The 18,139-nt window shown below is 34.2% G+C and overlaps 1 protein-coding gene across 1 annotated transcript; it reads right to left on the reverse strand.

The window, feature by feature from the left end:
• Positions 1–9,071: 9,071 nt before the first annotated feature.
• On the reverse strand, positions 9,072–17,721 carry LOC138324515 (nodal homolog). Its single transcript, XM_069269572.1, has 2 exons — positions 17,474–17,721; positions 9,072–10,965 (listed from the first exon to the last, which is right to left on the reverse strand). Exons 1-2 carry the CDS (start codon positions 17,691–17,693, stop codon positions 10,136–10,138), a joined length of 1,050 nt encoding a protein of 349 aa, XP_069125673.1. The 5' UTR covers positions 17,694–17,721; the 3' UTR covers positions 9,072–10,135.
• Between the last annotated feature and the right edge of the window lie 418 nt (positions 17,722–18,139).

Below are 18,139 nucleotides of genomic sequence, written 5' to 3' on the forward strand. Positions count from 1 at the left end.
CACGTACAAATTCAGAATTTTGTCAGTTATTGTCCACGTACAAATTCAGAATTTTGTCAGTTATTGTCCACGTACAAATTCAAAATTTTGTCAGTTATTGTCCACGTACAAGCCGTATCAAAGGCGTGGCCAATACTGATTACTTGTCGGATAATGTATGTACCACTTACAGTACATACAATGTATATAGTGTTTGGTTCTTATATTGATATTTCAATTTTCGTGTTGTGTTTATATTTCATGTTTACTGTATTATGTAATATTTAATTATTTTTTCCCTTTTCACACGAGGAAGTGAAATAATAGCTAAAATTTAAACTAAATCCTAGATCAATTTGTCAGTTGATTTTTGTTAAGGATCCGGATTCAGTAGCACGCGCTGCAAAATATATATTAAGTAACTTTGTATTACGACGAATATGTTTTGTTAAAAAGTGATATACCATTATTTTGGCAATGCCATTATTTTGATGACGGATTTGAACATTAAAAAGTCTATGTACGGAAGGGCTGTGATCTATTTGAATAAATACAGAAACAATTAGATGTACATCTAGTAGTAATTGGAAACTAAATCGTTTCTTCAATCGACACACACAGAGGAATAACTGATATGTAATAAAAGTAATTTTGAAATTATCTAGGCGCAATTAATGAAAGAAAAATATAATGATTTGCACTTCCAGAATTGAATGTGTGATCAAAGATAATACAGGTAAAATCCTTATTTTCATAGCAGCAAAATGTATACTAGTATTAATTCTTTTTGTTAATCGGAATAAGTGATCGTATTTCTAAAATTGTTTGTAGAAAATTTACATATTTAAACTTGATAAGATATGGGTATAGATCTAGACCGGCAGTCCCTTTGTCTTCAGCAAGGTTAATGTAGGAGTAATACCCCTTTGTATAATGAAGATGGTAACAAGAAGATTGAATATGTAAATTTGCGTTAGACTAATTTAGGATCTTATCTTTTCCTAAACCGACATTCTTCTCAATATTTAGCCTTGAGATGAGCCCGGCATTGGGTTTTGCCTTGGACAAGACACACTATAGGCTATCAAAATTAAATACTATGCTACGCTTGTTGAAAATGTTTGCTCTTTATGTGGTTATTCTGATGGGTTTTTTTTATATTTGAAGGTTATTTCTTTATTTTCAATTAATACATCTGAAATTGCATGGAATTATTGTTATTTTGTTAGGTTACAGTTTTTACGTTTTAGGACATTTTTCTCTGTAAGATAGCAGAAAAAGGCAGTATTCAGTTAGTTGACCGATATACAGTGTAATAAAAAAAAATATGTAGAAAGATGATAAATTATGTGATACGCCGCTAATCTCTCCATGAATATATTGATAATTACTTTCTATATTTCATTGCTCCAAAGAAATAAATGTATAAACTTTTGCTCTGAAATGTAAGTATACCGGTATGTTACAACCTTGATTGATGCTAAATTGTTGAAAACTTTCAGGTTTCAGAATTAAAAGAAATTGAGAAGAATAAAAATTTGATGTGATTTGATATGTTGATTCTTGTATCGGTTTTGTTTTAATTATAGCGGATTCGATATTGTGATTTAGAACTAATTGTTGTATTGTTATCGCTGTACACACCATAAATATTCTCGCTGAACATGTATATCAATGTTTATCTATATCATATGTATCCGAAGTATTCAATATATACCATGTATGGAGATTGATAAGATATTCTAACTGAACGACAAAATTTATTTATGGTCGTTACGAGATATATGTACACAATTTGTTTATTATATTTTTCGATCCTTAATTATCAGTATAATTTGTGTAATATTTGTAGTATTTGTGTAGATATGAAATATTCTTGATCACCTTTAGTGTAAACATGTACAATGTACAACATGTAGTGTATTTTTTCTTGCAAAGAATTTATAGCTACTGATAAGATGCTTCTTTTGTTTTCTATTAAAAAATGTCAATTTATTTAATATTTGATTAAAAATCACTTTATGTTATTCAGGAATTTATCTAATTATCATTTGCGAAGATAATAATTTACAAAATTATTCATGAGAATATAAATTTGTGCTGCCGAGATGATTTATTTGATGACTTGTTTTCTTTATTCCTGTGGATTTCTTATTTTGTGTAACAGAGCTGAAAAATAAAGTTCACAGCTTTAGTCCTTGCTCTTATTCTTGTTTAAATAAACCGTACATTATAAGTTTAATATAGGATAAATGACGAGGCTGTAAACGCTACACTTGATAAAGTGGTATCGATAAATGATGACAGCGTCTGTGTTAGGGCACAGGCGGGAAGACTAGGAATGGCGGATACCATGAAGTTTTCATTGGATCAAAACAGGGGTATATTCCAGTGAATGAACCATCAAAATTCTGCATCAGTTTCAATAGCTTTATATTTGTTAAAAGGCAAGTTATGCGACATTAACTTACTCCCCGTCGTTAGCTCAATAGCACTTTTATTTTTGCCATATAGACGTCATAAAGAAATCACACTCTGCACAAAATGGACGGTACGTTCCAAACAAAATGTGAATTTTAGTAGCCTGGGTTCTCAATCGTGTGTGTTTCCTAATAGTGACGGGGGTAATAGTTACAAGAAGCTTACTTTATTGAATGAAAATCACATTTTGTAATAAGCTTGGTTAATGTTACTGAACAGCGTTTACTGGGTTGTAATGCAAGTATTTGAAACCTGGTCGGACTGTTTTCTCTGTGATATTTCAGTGGAATTAACATTGGGCGATACACCCACCCTCAACACAGTCAACAAAGATCTACCCCAATGTCCATGGAGAGATGGCTATGCACCAGGTGTTTATTAGGTCTCGTTATCTCACTAGAAAAGAGACAAATGTAGTTATAGTTATACTGTAAACGTACTTGTTTTAGCGGTAGCTTGATTTTAGCGCTTTTCGCCGTGTCTTTGAAGCGCTAAGTCATGTACAGCCTTAATTAACATGCGCGCCAATAAATCATAAATTACCAGTTTTTAATGCCATAATGGCTGAGCAAAGCGGCTGTATTAAGAGCCGCGAAATCTGCAAACTTTAAAAATGACATGGGATTAAACATATTGCGATGGGGTTGTGAAGAGGTTAGTGTTGATATATGTCAAGAATAATATTATATTGTATAATCGGCGCGGTGACACACGAAGACATTGCCCAGAACAAGTTTTTCAGAACTTTTACCGAACGTGGTGAAAAATTTGTTCAGAGATGAATTTCATATAGTATATAAGGGTATTTTGATATGTTTATACTATATATTATTGACAGAACGTCAAACTCCTGTGCTCCAACTGATCGGGAACTACAGGTACGTTACGTTCACAAGTAAACATGTTATATGTTTCCAAAAATCAAACCTTCTAAGAGTAACACTACTCATAAATTCAATGATTGTGATACTTTAATTGTAAGAATATTGATGTATACAATGTACATTATTTTGTTGACATGCCTTTTCTATTTTAGTTATGTTAAATCATGTTGTAAAATGTACCCAATATTTTATTACGTGTGTGTAAATAGCAGAAAGTCTTTCATCTCTACTTTATATGACATAACTTACCTTTCTTGTAGGATTACTTCTTAGATGTGGGGATGTCGAAAGTAATCCAGGTCCTGAATCTTCCTCCTCCCTATCCGATTATTCTGATTTATATTTTCTTAACCAAGATTTTTTTTCGTTGGTACACTATAATGTACAGAGTTTATTGCCAAAAATTGACTTTATTTTCAGTAAATTACACCAGTATGATATTTTGTCCTTAACAGAGACCTGGTTATCCCCAAATCAAACGAGTTTTTTAACCCTGAATTCCACAAACCCATTTATCAAATCACGGTCAGATAGGATTGGTGGAGGTATTGCAGTGTACGTAAACAAGACTATAACTGCCATTCGTAGTCAGGAATTTGAATTAAATAACCAAATAAACAAATAAATACTTGAATGTATTTCGATTGAATTACAAATCAATAATAGAATTATAATGTTTGGTACTTTCTACAGGCCTCCAAACTCCGGACATGAAACTTGGAATTTAATTGACCATTCTATAGATATGGTCGCGAACTATAGATGTGATAACATTATAATCACAGGTGATTTTAATGAAAATCAGTTAACATTAAATCCTTATAGTATTTTAGACATATAATCTAAATCAAATCGTTGACGAACATACTCATTTTACAGAAAACTCGTCCTTCCTCTTAGACCTACTTTTGACCAGTGATTTAGGTATCATAAAAAGAGTTGTTGTTGGTGAATCATTTTTACCTGCTGATATTAGATATCACTGTCCCATATATACTTTCCTAGATATTGGTCGTAATACTTTTAATATAAATATCGAAAGACAAATTTGGTTATATAAGTTTGGGGAGTATGATAAGTTTTGTGAAAGTTAAACAGTATTGATTGTTGCTGGTCCGTTAGAAAATTTATCAGTTGATGAATTTGCAATATTTTTTAATACTGCTGTTCTAGATACAGCCAAAAAATATATTCCTAATAAAACTGTTTTGATTAGACACAAAGAACCACCTTGGATGTTTAGTGGAATTAGGAAATTGATAAGGATTCGTAAGAGACTTCATAGAAAAGCGAAATCCACACAAAATCCACTTAGTTGGCAGAGATTTAGACAGGCCAGAAATAAATGTATTGATGCAATAAGGAAAGCTAAAAGTGATTATATTCTAAAGCTAACTGGTAAAATAAAATGTATGTCTACGTCCACGCGTGACTGGTGGAAACTTATAAACACTTTCACACATTTTTCAACAAAGACCGCATATATTCCAACGCTTATACACAATAACATAAACTATGGGGATGATAAACAAAAGGCAAACATTTTCAAAAGTTATTTTATAAATCAGTTAAACTCTAGACGACTTTAATGCCATTTTACCACTTAGCGTAACAACTCCTGAACGTAAACTTGAAAATAATATTATTATTACAGAACAGGATATTAAGTATGCAATACGTTTGTTAGATATTTCTAAAGCTTCTGGTCCTGATAATATAAGTCCACGTATCATTAAGGAAGCAAAATCAGAGTCAATGATTTTAGCTATTACCATTTTTTTTTTAAATAAATCTATTGATTGTGGTATTTATCCTACAATTTGGAAATCAGCCAATGTTACGCCAGTTTTTAAAAAAAGGTAATAAAAGTACTGTTTCAAACTATAGACGTATATCTTTGATAAGTGTTATTGGGAAATTAATGGAAAGGTGCATTTTTAAGTAAATTTTTTCATTTTTTTTAGGGACACAGATTTTTTTTCACTAAAAGTCAGTCAGGTTGTACGCCTGAGGATTCTGCAACTAACCAATTATTAGACGTTACAAACGAAATTGGGAGGGCTTTAGATTCGGGGAAGGAAACTATAGCTGTATTCTGTGATATAAGCAAAGCATTCGATCGAGTTTGGCATATGAGTTTGATATTTAAATTGAAACAATCAGGTATCTCTTGGAAAATATTATCTTGGTGTGAAAACTATTTATCTGATAGACATAAAAAAATTGTAAGTAACGGTACTTCTTCTGAGACACATACTATTAAGGCAGGTGTACCTCAAGGTTCAATTTTAGGTCCACTCTTCTTTCTTGTTTATATTAATGATATAGTGAAAGATGTCAATTGTAAAATTAAATTGTTTGCTGTTGATACCATTAATTATGACCTTTTAAAGATAAACGCATGGGCAAATCAATGGTTAGTACGTTTTAATCCAGAAAAAACAAAATCATTATCAATAACTAGGAAAACAACACATAGACACTACGACCCCATAACTATGAATAATACTAATGTATCAAATGTAAAATCCCACCAACATTTAGGAGTTGTATTAAATGAAGATGGTAGATGGAAAAATCACATAGATTATATTTTTAAAAAAAATTATCTTAAAGAAGACAGGGAGAGAAAATCATAAAATTTTGCAGTTCCACAAAATGTATCACGGGAAAACTCCAGCCTTTTATCTATCACGTCTAATTCCAAATAAGGTATCAGAAGGTCATACATGTATGTATAATACTAGACATTCAGACAATTTACAGCTACTGAACTGCAAAACACAATTTTACAAAGATTCTTTTTTAAATTCTTCAATTAAGTTATGGAATGCATTACTAGTAGAAATTCGTGGAAATCCGTCAATTGGCATAATTAAACGCTTTTTGCAAAAAAAGTATAAATAAACCCCCTTATATTTTAGTTCAGGAATTAGAAATTTTCAAATTTTACACACTCGCTTAAAGTTGTATGGTCTATAACTTTCGCTCTTTTTGTCATAGTGAAAACTGTTTAAGTGTTATACATGTTTTCACCGTCTGCCTGAGTTTTAAACTTTCTAATTTTACCACTTTTTATAAAGTTGCAGCACTGGAAGTATCTTTAATTATAAAAATAAAAAATCTTTTTAACGTGTACACGTGAAAAATAGGCTCGAAAGATGCCGAATCATTCCGAACTCTTCCGAACATCGTCGCGACAATCTCGAAGTAAAACGAGAGTTGTGAAACCAAGAGAAAACATCAACAATTTTTCATAAACAAAACATTTGGTCGACCTCATCAGACTCTATCTACAAAGAAAATAATGCTCGCATATTACTATATTTGATACACACAATATTTTACGGTAATGTGTAAATTGGATGTTTCAAATACTCTATCTGTAGACATATATACCAGCATGATTTGCTCATATAAGCCAGAAGGAAAACGTAAACAAACACAAGTTATCTGGCTCACCACGTGCAGGTCGTGTCGAACGTCAGTCACGTGATACGATTCGGAATCCAAGTCACTGAACATGGCGGTGATTGAAGGCGCTTTATTCAAAACCAGGAATATATGATCCCTAGATTTCGGCTCTCTTATAGGCCGACATATGCTTTTGGGGAGCTAAATCATCAAGTTACATTTCAATGTTTAAATATCAAATGTTTAAGTTACAAATCGTTACAGTGAAATTAGCAGCAATACAACTTTAAGACTATAATGTAGTAATCCCAAACAACATTTATATATAAGAAACTTAGAAGATAGTCGACTTTGTACCTGTGGTTTAATCGAAACTAATCATCATTTTTATTATCATGTTCTAACTATACTATAATTAGACAGAATACACTACATCAATTAGATTTAATTCTTACCGAAAAAAACTTTTCTATGGGGAATAGATTCAATACAATACAAAAGAAATATATCTAGCAGTACATACCTATATCAAATTAAGTAAACGATTTTGTTGAAGTGTAATTTCATCAGTGTTGTAAATACTGGCTGTTTATTAATAACACTTTATACCAAATTTTACAGGTTTGAAGTGAAAACAGTGTACATGGAAACATATATCGGCGTATTTGGTCGAAAATATCCTTCAGTTAAATATGAGCACTGTCCACAATTCCTAATTCTTTATGATTAAATTACATCAACCGTGAATTAACTTGAACTAAATGACAGAAATAACAAACACGAACACTTGTTTATTACGTGATTTTTCTTTGCCGATATAACAAAGAGAAACAGTCCCGATACACAATCATTTCAGTGACATTTTTAATTACACGGGCAATATTTCTTAACGTGAATTTCACGTGAAGATTTTCACGTGGAATTCACGTGAAGAAATGTTGCCTGTGTACCCCAATGCTCAAATTCACCCTCCAGTACACATGTAAATGGGAAAAAAGGCACACGTATTTCGTAGCATCGGATCTGTAGGAACAATCAAACTTTGTTGTTGCAGCGGCTTTTCATGTCATACTGGCATAATTCTAGTTTTCATTTGTGTTAAAATTTCACTGCGCTAATAGAAGTAGGTATTCAGTATATTTAGATATAAACGATAAGGTTTCGATTTCTCCTTTATTTATGTAGGTCATCGTAGTGGCAGCATACATGATCTTTATTTTCTATACTCTCATCCTCGATACTCCAGGGCTTCCGATCACTTACGATCTCTACACCCCTGGACTATCTCACAGTGAAATTGAAGGCAGCTCAGCGGAAAACATTTGACCAATCACGGGCTAGCAAATATTTCATTTGAAGACTACAGAGAGAGCGACGCCTAACATCAAAGCCACAGAGTCAACCACAGTGTACCGTTATACGGCTCTTTTGATCTATTCTGTTGCCTCCAGTTTTACTATGAGATAGTCCAGGGGTGTAGAGATCGTAAGTGATCGGAACCCCTGGAATATCGAGGATGCTATTGTCTCAGGTCCTGTCAGTATAGGCAACATTTTCACAACATTTGAAGAAAAGATTATTGCATTAACCATTACCTATGCTTGGTGATCGCCAAGTCCTTAAGACATCTTGTTAGTTATATGTACCTACATTCCCGTTGAAAATTCCTTACAAGACCACCCTCCATGTGTAAAATTATGAAAGTAAAAGAATAAGTTCCAATGATTGATACCTTGGTTGGCAAACGTCTCGTGGCACGGGTGTTTGACTCTATAAACATGCTCTCAATAGTAAGAATATATATTAAATCTTTAATTTGGTATATGATGCAATATATATCATACCGTATAAATGTCACTATAGGTATCCAGAAACATTGGGAAACAGCAAGATTTCAACTGGTCGGACACTGCGGTGTCCTCCGATAAACACGCCAGGTCTCTAATGGGTAGCTAAAAAAACTACTGAATGTCAACACTTCACCTTCATCAAAAATAAAAGTGTGGTAGAAAACAAACTTCTCGGTCAATTAGTTCATGTCTTAATACCATCCATTGGCCCAACGTAGCCCTTCCGAATAAAAATAAAATGCGTCTCTAGCCGCCATTTAAGTATGTGTGTAGTACATTTCTTTTCTCGGCCTTGATTTGCTCTCGAAAATTAATTGACAACAATATTATATATAGAGAGAGAAAATGTCTAGAGAGTCAAACGTTATGGTCAGTATTTAGATATCATCTTTCAATCTAAGTCATACCGCGGTAGTAAAAGAAACACACCAAGGCTTTTCTGAACAAAAATATAGGACCATTTATTAAATAAATAACAAGTAAGCGTGCAAACATTGCACATGTGTATAGAGAATTGATTGATCGTTGAACAGCCCGCTGGTTACGAAAGTTAGTTAGAGCGACATTAATTAGCTCATTAACAATAGTAATAATGAATGATATAAACAGTCGAACAACCAGCCTGCTGGCTACCATTTACTGTCGTATGTAAGGAATCTTACACTAAGATAAGATGTTGTATGGTATGGTTATCTACTGCATTTAACCACAATCTAATACTGACAAAATGAACATTTACCACCTTGAACCAGCATCCAAACTTGTCATTCACAGTCTCTCTTCTTCACGGAACTTTTAGCTAATAAATAGATAAATTATCCTAAACAGTACATTAGAACTGTTATTGAATCTTTCTTCATGACAGGCAGTTATTTATAAGATAATTGTCTACCTACCACCTACAGGACAAAGCGTTTCTTCTCGACAAACGACAACTACTGTATTCCTTTTCGAAAAAAAGACGTTTGCACCCTTTACAATTATTCACACAATTGTGGCTCTAAGTAATGACATTATAATCCCATTATGACCAATATTGACATATACACCGATTTCTGACCAATTACGACCATTTCGTCCTTCTATTGGACCAATATGGCCGCCTCCTCAATTTTACCAACGATTATGCATCTTTGCTACCTATAACATCTGCGTTTATTTCTTTACGACCAATTACGACAATTCCAGTACTTTCCGACCAGTCATGAAGATTATATCTCTTCATGCACTCTAACAGCATTACATACCCTTACAACCAATTGCGACTCTTTCATCCTTTCACGATCTCAAACGACAATAACACTCCACTACGACCACTCACCGCATTTTCGTTCGTTTACAACTATTAGAAACAATTTCGCCCTGGTAGGAGAAATGACGGATGTCCTTTACGATAAAAAAACCTGGCAACATTTATGATAAATTATGACAATTGAGTACCTTTTGCATCAATAATCACAAAACTGTGATCAAAACTGACACATACATTCGTCTCCCTGTACATTCACTTCTGAACACTGCACTTTGTTACCGACAACCACACTCATCTACGACCATGTCGTTATGGTGACGGACAACAAGTTCATTTCCCTCGTAATACAACATGCTTTGTGGTTTCAGTTTGGTAGGAACACAGCACGGCATGGAGACCTTCCTTTTCCTGCCACGAGTGTTGGCCCTCATCATGCCTTGCAGCATCGCGTGGTTGCTAGGCGACAAACTGTCTTTGATTGGTGATGGGCAAATCCCTACGCACACTTTTGCATTAAAATGTTTCGGATGAACAATCCATTTACCCCAACCGATCGTATTAAAGTCAACTTCAAAGTCTTTTACCTGACATAGTTTTCTCTTTCTATTTGTTCTATTCGACTTTTTCGTCGAACGCCGTGTACGAATGGTGCCATTGTTGTCTGTGTCGTTAAATGAGTTCATGCCATCCTGTTTAAAGCGTGCATTCAAAATGTCTTTGTCTTTTGAAAATAGTACTAAAACAGCTTTGATGTTCTCGTAATCTGTTAGTCGTTTGAGAATGTTTACTCGGGTTTTCACTGTAGATGGCGCTGGGACCTGGTACCCAAGTCTGACGTCAAGCGTTCCGCGGATATTGTTTATCCATGGTCTGACAAACGAAGTAACGTCCCACACAGAGTCCGCGCCGTCCTGGAACGACTTATGTCTGAAGAGCATCTTTCTGATATCTACTCCATTCTTCCGTATCTTTAGCGTTATCCTCTTCTTTAATGACTGCAGTTGTTCCGTTTTAATCCGAATTTCCACTTGGTGAAATTGTTCTACGTAATCTCGTTTTGGTATACGAAAGTAGAGCTCATGTTGATTGCCCTGGGATATCACACCTGCAAATACAAAATTTTAAGATTTATTTAGCCTTGTGTTACTATTGAATTTCCATAAACGAAGGGGAACTTTGAGGGTTTCATTCTTGAAAACATTACGTGCAAAGTAATAGTTGCCCTACTTTTTTTACTGTGGTACATACAGTCAAACTGAATTGTATGCCCACGTCCAAATAAACATTTCCTTCCGAAGGTAAAGGCGTAAACACTAATGTACAATATACAAAACCTTTACAACTAACACTGGGAACATTTCAGTTTTATACATAGCCTTTGTTACTTCGTGGTAAGTGTGTGCGACTAAGTTTGTTTACTTCCTCTCAGCAGCAATAGTTTAAGGACGCCCAGTTGTTTACACACTAAGATATTTCTTCGATTTATTTATTTGTTCTGATGCCAGCAGACGTATTAGGTTTTGTTGGTGCAGAAAAGCCAGTTGGTGCGACAGAAAAAAATAAAGATCTGTCTGAAAACTGCGTTATACGTACTCGGCCTACTATACCTTTCGGCCGGGTACGAAATGGTGCCTATGTGTTCTAGAGGAGCACTACCTCAAAAAATCACTTTCACAATTTTCTATACTTTTTTGTAGATTTTCAATTTTTTATGTGTGTATATGCATTAATTTTTAATTAATATGTTACTTTTGTCTAAAACAAACAACGACCATCCTTCTACCGCACCGCTCACAAGACGTTAAAATCACAATTTGAAGACTTACTGTATGATTTTCCTTCGAAAGAACTTTCAAATTTGTATGTGAAAAAGATAAATTATCTTTGTAAATTTTATCTTTTATACAGTAAAGTTTCATTACCTAGTCGGTAAGTGATATAAAAGTACGAAAAAAGTGTATACAAACATTTTGATACTGGTTTGCATACTCCATTAGCAGTAATAGGCACTAATTAGTATTTTGTCCGTACAACTTAGTATCTTGTCCGTACAACTTAGTATCTTGTCCGTACAACTTAGTATCTTGTCCGTACAACTTAGTATCTTGTCCGTACAACTTATAGTATCTTGTACGTACAACTCAGTATCTTGTACGTACAACTTAGTATCTTGTACGTACAACTTAGTATCTTGTACGTACATGTTAGTATCTCAACTTTTGGTGGAGAATAAATAATATATTAAAAACTTCAAAAATTTTGGTGTGAAAAGTACAGCGCATATAAATTTAAAACTGTTACCCAAACCTTTCACGGAAATAAAAAGTGGATTTGACTTATATTTGACACTCCGTGTTGGATCTAAAACCTAGATAGCATCACAAGAAATCTTTAAACGATTACGAAGTTTACTTTGTCCCGTTTACTTTATCTTGCGCACCATCAGTTAACACTGTCCTTGTGTCGATATTATTGAAATGGGATCAAGTCTTCAGACGGAAGTGATCTACCTTCATTTCTATTTTACGACGGACAATTAAAGAGGCATTATCAGCTGATGATAAGCACGCCGGTGAGATATGATAGCCTTTATAGGGCCGTAGGATGGGGGTAATCCTTGGCTCCCACACCCAGTACCAGAACATCAAGTTTATCTCCGGCCTTAAGCTGCTTGTCTTGGCCACAAGGCAACTCGGTGAACGTCTTTAGGTCCGATATTGATACCCCGGGTATAACATTTGTCAAACATATTATGTGGACTGGGGTATTAATGCTAGGGATACAAAGGGCTCTAATAAGTACAAACATATCGTGTGATGTATCGAGATGGCCGAGGTTATCTCAGACTACATAAGCTTGTTCACAACTCGGGGCCCCGCTCCAGCATGACAATTTACAAATGTTGACGGCCTGTTGGATTTGTCCTAATGTAGTTATTGTTCGGTAAATAATACGGCGTACTCCTGTTTCGTGGGACATTTGATATGCTGAACTAACAGACAGAAATGCCACTTGAACTTCGAAGCAAAATACGAAAAGAAACACGCCCATAAAAAAGCCTCCACCATAAAAAAAATCCAGCGAGGAAAAAAAAGAGACAAAAACCTTCAGATTCTGTAAAGTGAATTATGGCGTTTCATGATCTTATATCCTATTTGTTCATAAGTTGTGGTTTTTCGATGTGTGGTAGTTGCCAGATAAGGGCAATTGGTTGGTGGTTTTTTTCTGGGTATTCCAGCTTTTCTTCACCAAATGCATATTTTAATGGGGAGGTATTGGCATTAAACCAAACAAAACGTACAATTTGGTATTCTGTACCCCGTGACATCCCAAGCGCAAATCTGTCTACAGTATCTCACCTTACTGACACGCTGTGGCATCACTGACATGGTCTGCATGTTACATTAAGTTGAGAAATTATAAATGACGTTTGTATATTGAAGTTACTTCACAAGAAGTAGAAATAAACTTATGAACAATTTATAATAAGACAATAAAAGGTGTCTGATAGACTAAAAAGGCACAGGTTCTGGCCGCCAATGCAATAAATTTGGCAACCCCATGGCAGTCAAGTATACCTCTTTTATATCGTAATAAACTACATGGGTTATAATAAGTTTGTATTCGAAATCCAAAGCATTTTAAATAAAATCTAGTTAGGAAAAATAAGATAAGAGTTTCACGTGTATGTACTTCCTAATTCGATCGGATCGTGTGTGATTTGACACATGCATATTAAAATCATTTTCAATGATAACCTAAATTGGAAATACTGACATTGTTCTTCACAGACAATAGGTTTGGCTTTCTCTAAGTTCCTCTAATGGCGGTACAATAGTGTTGTATTGGTCTTTTCCGTCACTATTCTGTCAGTATCATTTTATCCTAGACGTTGTATGGATTTATCCGCCTACACTGTTGTCCACTAATCAATCCACATATCAAAATAAGAGACATATGAGAAAACAGACATAGCCTTTTTCGTCACTATTCTATGGAAAGCCAACATGACATTTATTCAAAGAGCAATGTCGATCCTTAAAGATGCTCCACCGCCGACAGAGCATAAATGATATTCACCATTTGAACAATAATTGGTGTTTAATTGTGTATATATATGTATAATTAACATAAATAATAATATAAAACAATTTATTTCGCCTTTGGGGCATGCGCAATCTGTACTTCATTCCATATAGGATATAGTGCCACGGATTTTTTTCGGGATGCAATTAATTATTTTTCATAATTTTAACTTGAAGTAAAATTAGAAGCTCAAACTTTTCAATGGTGGTAATGGTGTAAAGTAAGTAGCTTTTCTAACTGAAGAAAAATACTGAATCGTCTGCTCCTGTTTTTGATAGTGAAAAAATACCATTTGTCAGCGGTGGAGCGTCTTTAATTTCACTGCATGCTACATACATGCATACTTTTGCCTCGTTCAACCAAACGCTTGATACTGGCGTATGCACGTAGCATGCGAAGCCAACAAGAGTCTGACTGAACGAGTAGTAGTATACTGTACCTCTCTATGACTTTCCGGTAGGGAGACTTCATTTCTTGGCCTTTGTTGAACATAGCAACGATATTTCAATTATATAATATATCTGATATATTAATTAAGATATCTTATATAGAAAATTAAATAATATATCTTATATACATATATAATATATCTTATTTAATTTCTTTATGAGATATCTTATATACTTTATAAGACATCTGATACATTTTATAAGATAAATACGGGATATAACTTGCTCCTTCAATAAATGTTAAAATGGCTTGCCATACTTTTCTGTCAGTATCATTTTATCCTAGACGTTGTATGGATTTATCCGCCTACACTGTTGTCCACTAATCAATCCACATATCAAAATAAGAGACATATGAGAAAACAAATATGGACACTTAAGGATGTACACATCTGAGAAGTCTAAATTTTCTTGTATTAAACTTTTTTTCTCAAATAGATTTTTTGAAAAAGGAGTTCATACCATAAAAGAAAATGGAATAAAAAACATATGTCCGTATGCTCGTTTTTGAGCTTTTGTCACTCAAAGATACCTAGTTGACAAAATATTGGATTTTATGGGAATTTTGCCGTTTTGACCATACACAAAAGATTAAAGCCATAATTTCCTAATGAGGTGTGTGATAAGTATGAATGTTTGTAGAATTCATTCTCTGGTAGTCTTTTTTAAAAATATACCAGTTTTTATCAATTAGACTAATATTTTTTCTCAAAATAACAACATATGCTACCCCTACCCCTTCATTTTGAGCTACAAAATGCACCATTTTCAGCCATTTTTGCCAAATTTAACCCTTTATAAGAAAAAGTTCTGGTATTAAACTTTTGTTATTATTTTGCATATCAATAGGAAAACGGCTGTTCTTTCTAAATCAGGAAGAAAAATTGGGGGTCCGTGTGCTTACTTTTTTGCTCCATTTGAATTTTTGTTATTTTTCAGTATTTTAGAGTAAAAAATGAAAGTGCCCAAATTACCATTAAATGTAAAAATAAAGTCACAAAAGTGTATCAATATACATATTAATGCTCAATATTTTAATTACTGCGAACCTAGTAACAATTTGCAGCAAAAATTAGCTCAATACAGCTAAAAATGCTGGCGCAGTGATGATTTAAGTATAAGCAATTTCAGTAAAAATGGTAAAACTGTGGCTCTACTTGAAGCGATAACAGACACAATTTCAAAATGGCCGCCAAATGGGCCATTTCTTAAAACCCCCGTATAAAAAATTCTCCTAAAAATAGAAATGTAATTTTTTGACAAAAATTTGCATCTGGCAACTTGCTACAGATACTGATAAATTGTATTCGAAAATCTCAAAACTTCTTTGATCTATGTTGAAACGAGACTTCAACGGGACTGAAACCTCAGAAGAATACATCCTTAAGAGTTAATTACAATTTGGATATATGATAATCCGTGATTGGAGGCATTAGAAAAAATCTATAATTGTGAGAACGCCGTCAAGTGCATATTTATTTTGACCAAGATTATCAGGCTTTTGGCTCTGTAGATAGTTTTTCTCTCTATAATTATATGTGTGGGAAATACTGTAACACAGATTTACAACTAATGAACTATGACGTATGGAAGGAGGCGGGAAGGAGGTGACAGCTCATCTGACGGCTTCATATCTATAATACAGTCATTATTACACGGTACCTTATACAAGTTCATCATTTCCCACCCACAACCTACCCTCTCCCTCACCCACAGCCTCAGTGATAAGCAGACATTTTGATATTTCTTTTTATTTTAGGTTTTATCGAATACTTTGGTATAATAATTTTAATTTTACGGTTAGTTTGGAGATAAATCTAGTGTTGTATTTCATATACTAGGATTTGTTCTGCTGATCATATCAGTTGAACATTACCTTATTACAAGTTGAGAGAGGTTGTTAAGTATTCTGCTAGAATAATGAATGTAATTTGTTCCTGCTTGTACACACGTGATGGTATAACACTCTGATATTGTGATTATTGTGCCCTGATGGAATAAATTTTGCATTTACGTATTAGATTAAACCTGGAACTATTTACAAAAATGTACTTCTTGTTACTTTATATCATTGGAGAAAGAATGTAGTATTTCTTATCAAAACTCTTTAAAGGCCGACTTACCTTTCCTGAGCAAAATTTAAAGGTTTCTTAAAAGCATTAATAACATAAGAAAATACATATCGATGGCTAAAGATGAGGTAACAACACCAAACATATGCAAGATTTCCTGCATTATATGATAACCGTGGAGATTCATTTGATAGTCAACTACCGCGCGGTATTTAGGACGACGGCGGGAAACATAGAACTACCCGCGTTATGAACTTATCTAATTTAACAAAAATTTTCACAAGACGATGATAAGTGTAGACTTATCTACACTTGATAAGTGTAGACTTTTGAGACTCTTCAAAATTATCGGCATCGTTTTACATTATTTAGAAAAATAAATAGTCGTTTCGGAAAGGGAGTGGGTTTTTAACATATTATAATCAGAACTAAAGTATGAAAGCTGTTATGTTGTATTCAATTACCGTCACTGAAAAGCTAGAACTTATTATTTTACTTCAGAATAAAGTATTAAAATTAATCAATAGCATCCCAAAAAATCCATAGCACTAAGCCCTATGCATGTAATGGGTTACTGTTGCGCAGACAAAAAAGGAAAAGAAATAAATTAAATGACAATTATTGTTTACGCCCTGTCAGCGGTGGAGCATGTTTAATTAGATTACAGAAGCATGTCTGGATTGTCATAATTTTTTTTACCTACAAGCATTTTGTCTTGACTCCGATAGAGTAGAACACGCCAATACACAGACACAACATCCCCTCTGGATTTAGGGTACAGTGTCCACCTGATAAAGAACATCCCAAGGAAAACCTTACATAAGTGTGACGTAATTTTCTCGACTCCATCGTATTTACAAAACGATACACTTCATATATCTTCTAAATAACATGTGGTGAAACATTCTAATTTTGCGTTCTTGCCTGTGTCGAATAAATGTATTTTTTGGATAATGGCCAGTTAATTGGCGAGTATAATTGTTATTACATTTGCATTAACACTTACCTTTCGAGTGCACGCTCCGTATAGTATCCGACAGCATCACCCCAATGGTTCTCCTTCCGTGCCCAGAGGCTGTCTCCAGCGTTCCTCCCTTGAGCAGATGTTGGTAGACTCCCAGTAAAAATTCACTCGACTCTGACTTCCTAACTTCCTCGCACATCACTTCACTTATATATAACATTAAAAGTCCTGTAAGTATGGTGATGAGGCTAAAATGAGACATTGTTTCTGAAGCCACTGGTTAAATGATAATGAACCACAGCGCGGCGTCAGGAGGGATTTATCTATACGGAGTTACCTGTAAAATATGAATGAGTTAGCCGGCGCGCGTGCCTTTTGTGGCGATTTTACTCAACCCCCGCGACAACCCGATTAATTAATCCTGATCAGCGAGTTGCCACGTTTCTAACGGTTCGGGTGTCATATGCGTTTGGTTGGTCAGCACTTATTTCAGAGATGCATGTTAGTGACCTTTTATGTAAACGTAAAGATAAAAAAGCAAGCTTTTGTTTTTGGATAGTTATATTTTTATGTAATTAATCACTTTCAGCGTTGTTCAGTTCTGATATCAATATAATCTGAACATTATTTTTGGTTGGAACAGCTGATTGTGCGAATAAATATCAAAGAGCGAAGCGGGAACCGCAGAGGAACACTTGACTACTTTTA

The sequence above is a fragment of the Argopecten irradians genome, chromosome 5 (genome assembly GCF_041381155.1).
Source record: "Argopecten irradians isolate NY chromosome 5, Ai_NY, whole genome shotgun sequence".
NCBI lineage: Eukaryota > Metazoa > Mollusca > Bivalvia > Pectinida > Pectinidae > Argopecten > Argopecten irradians.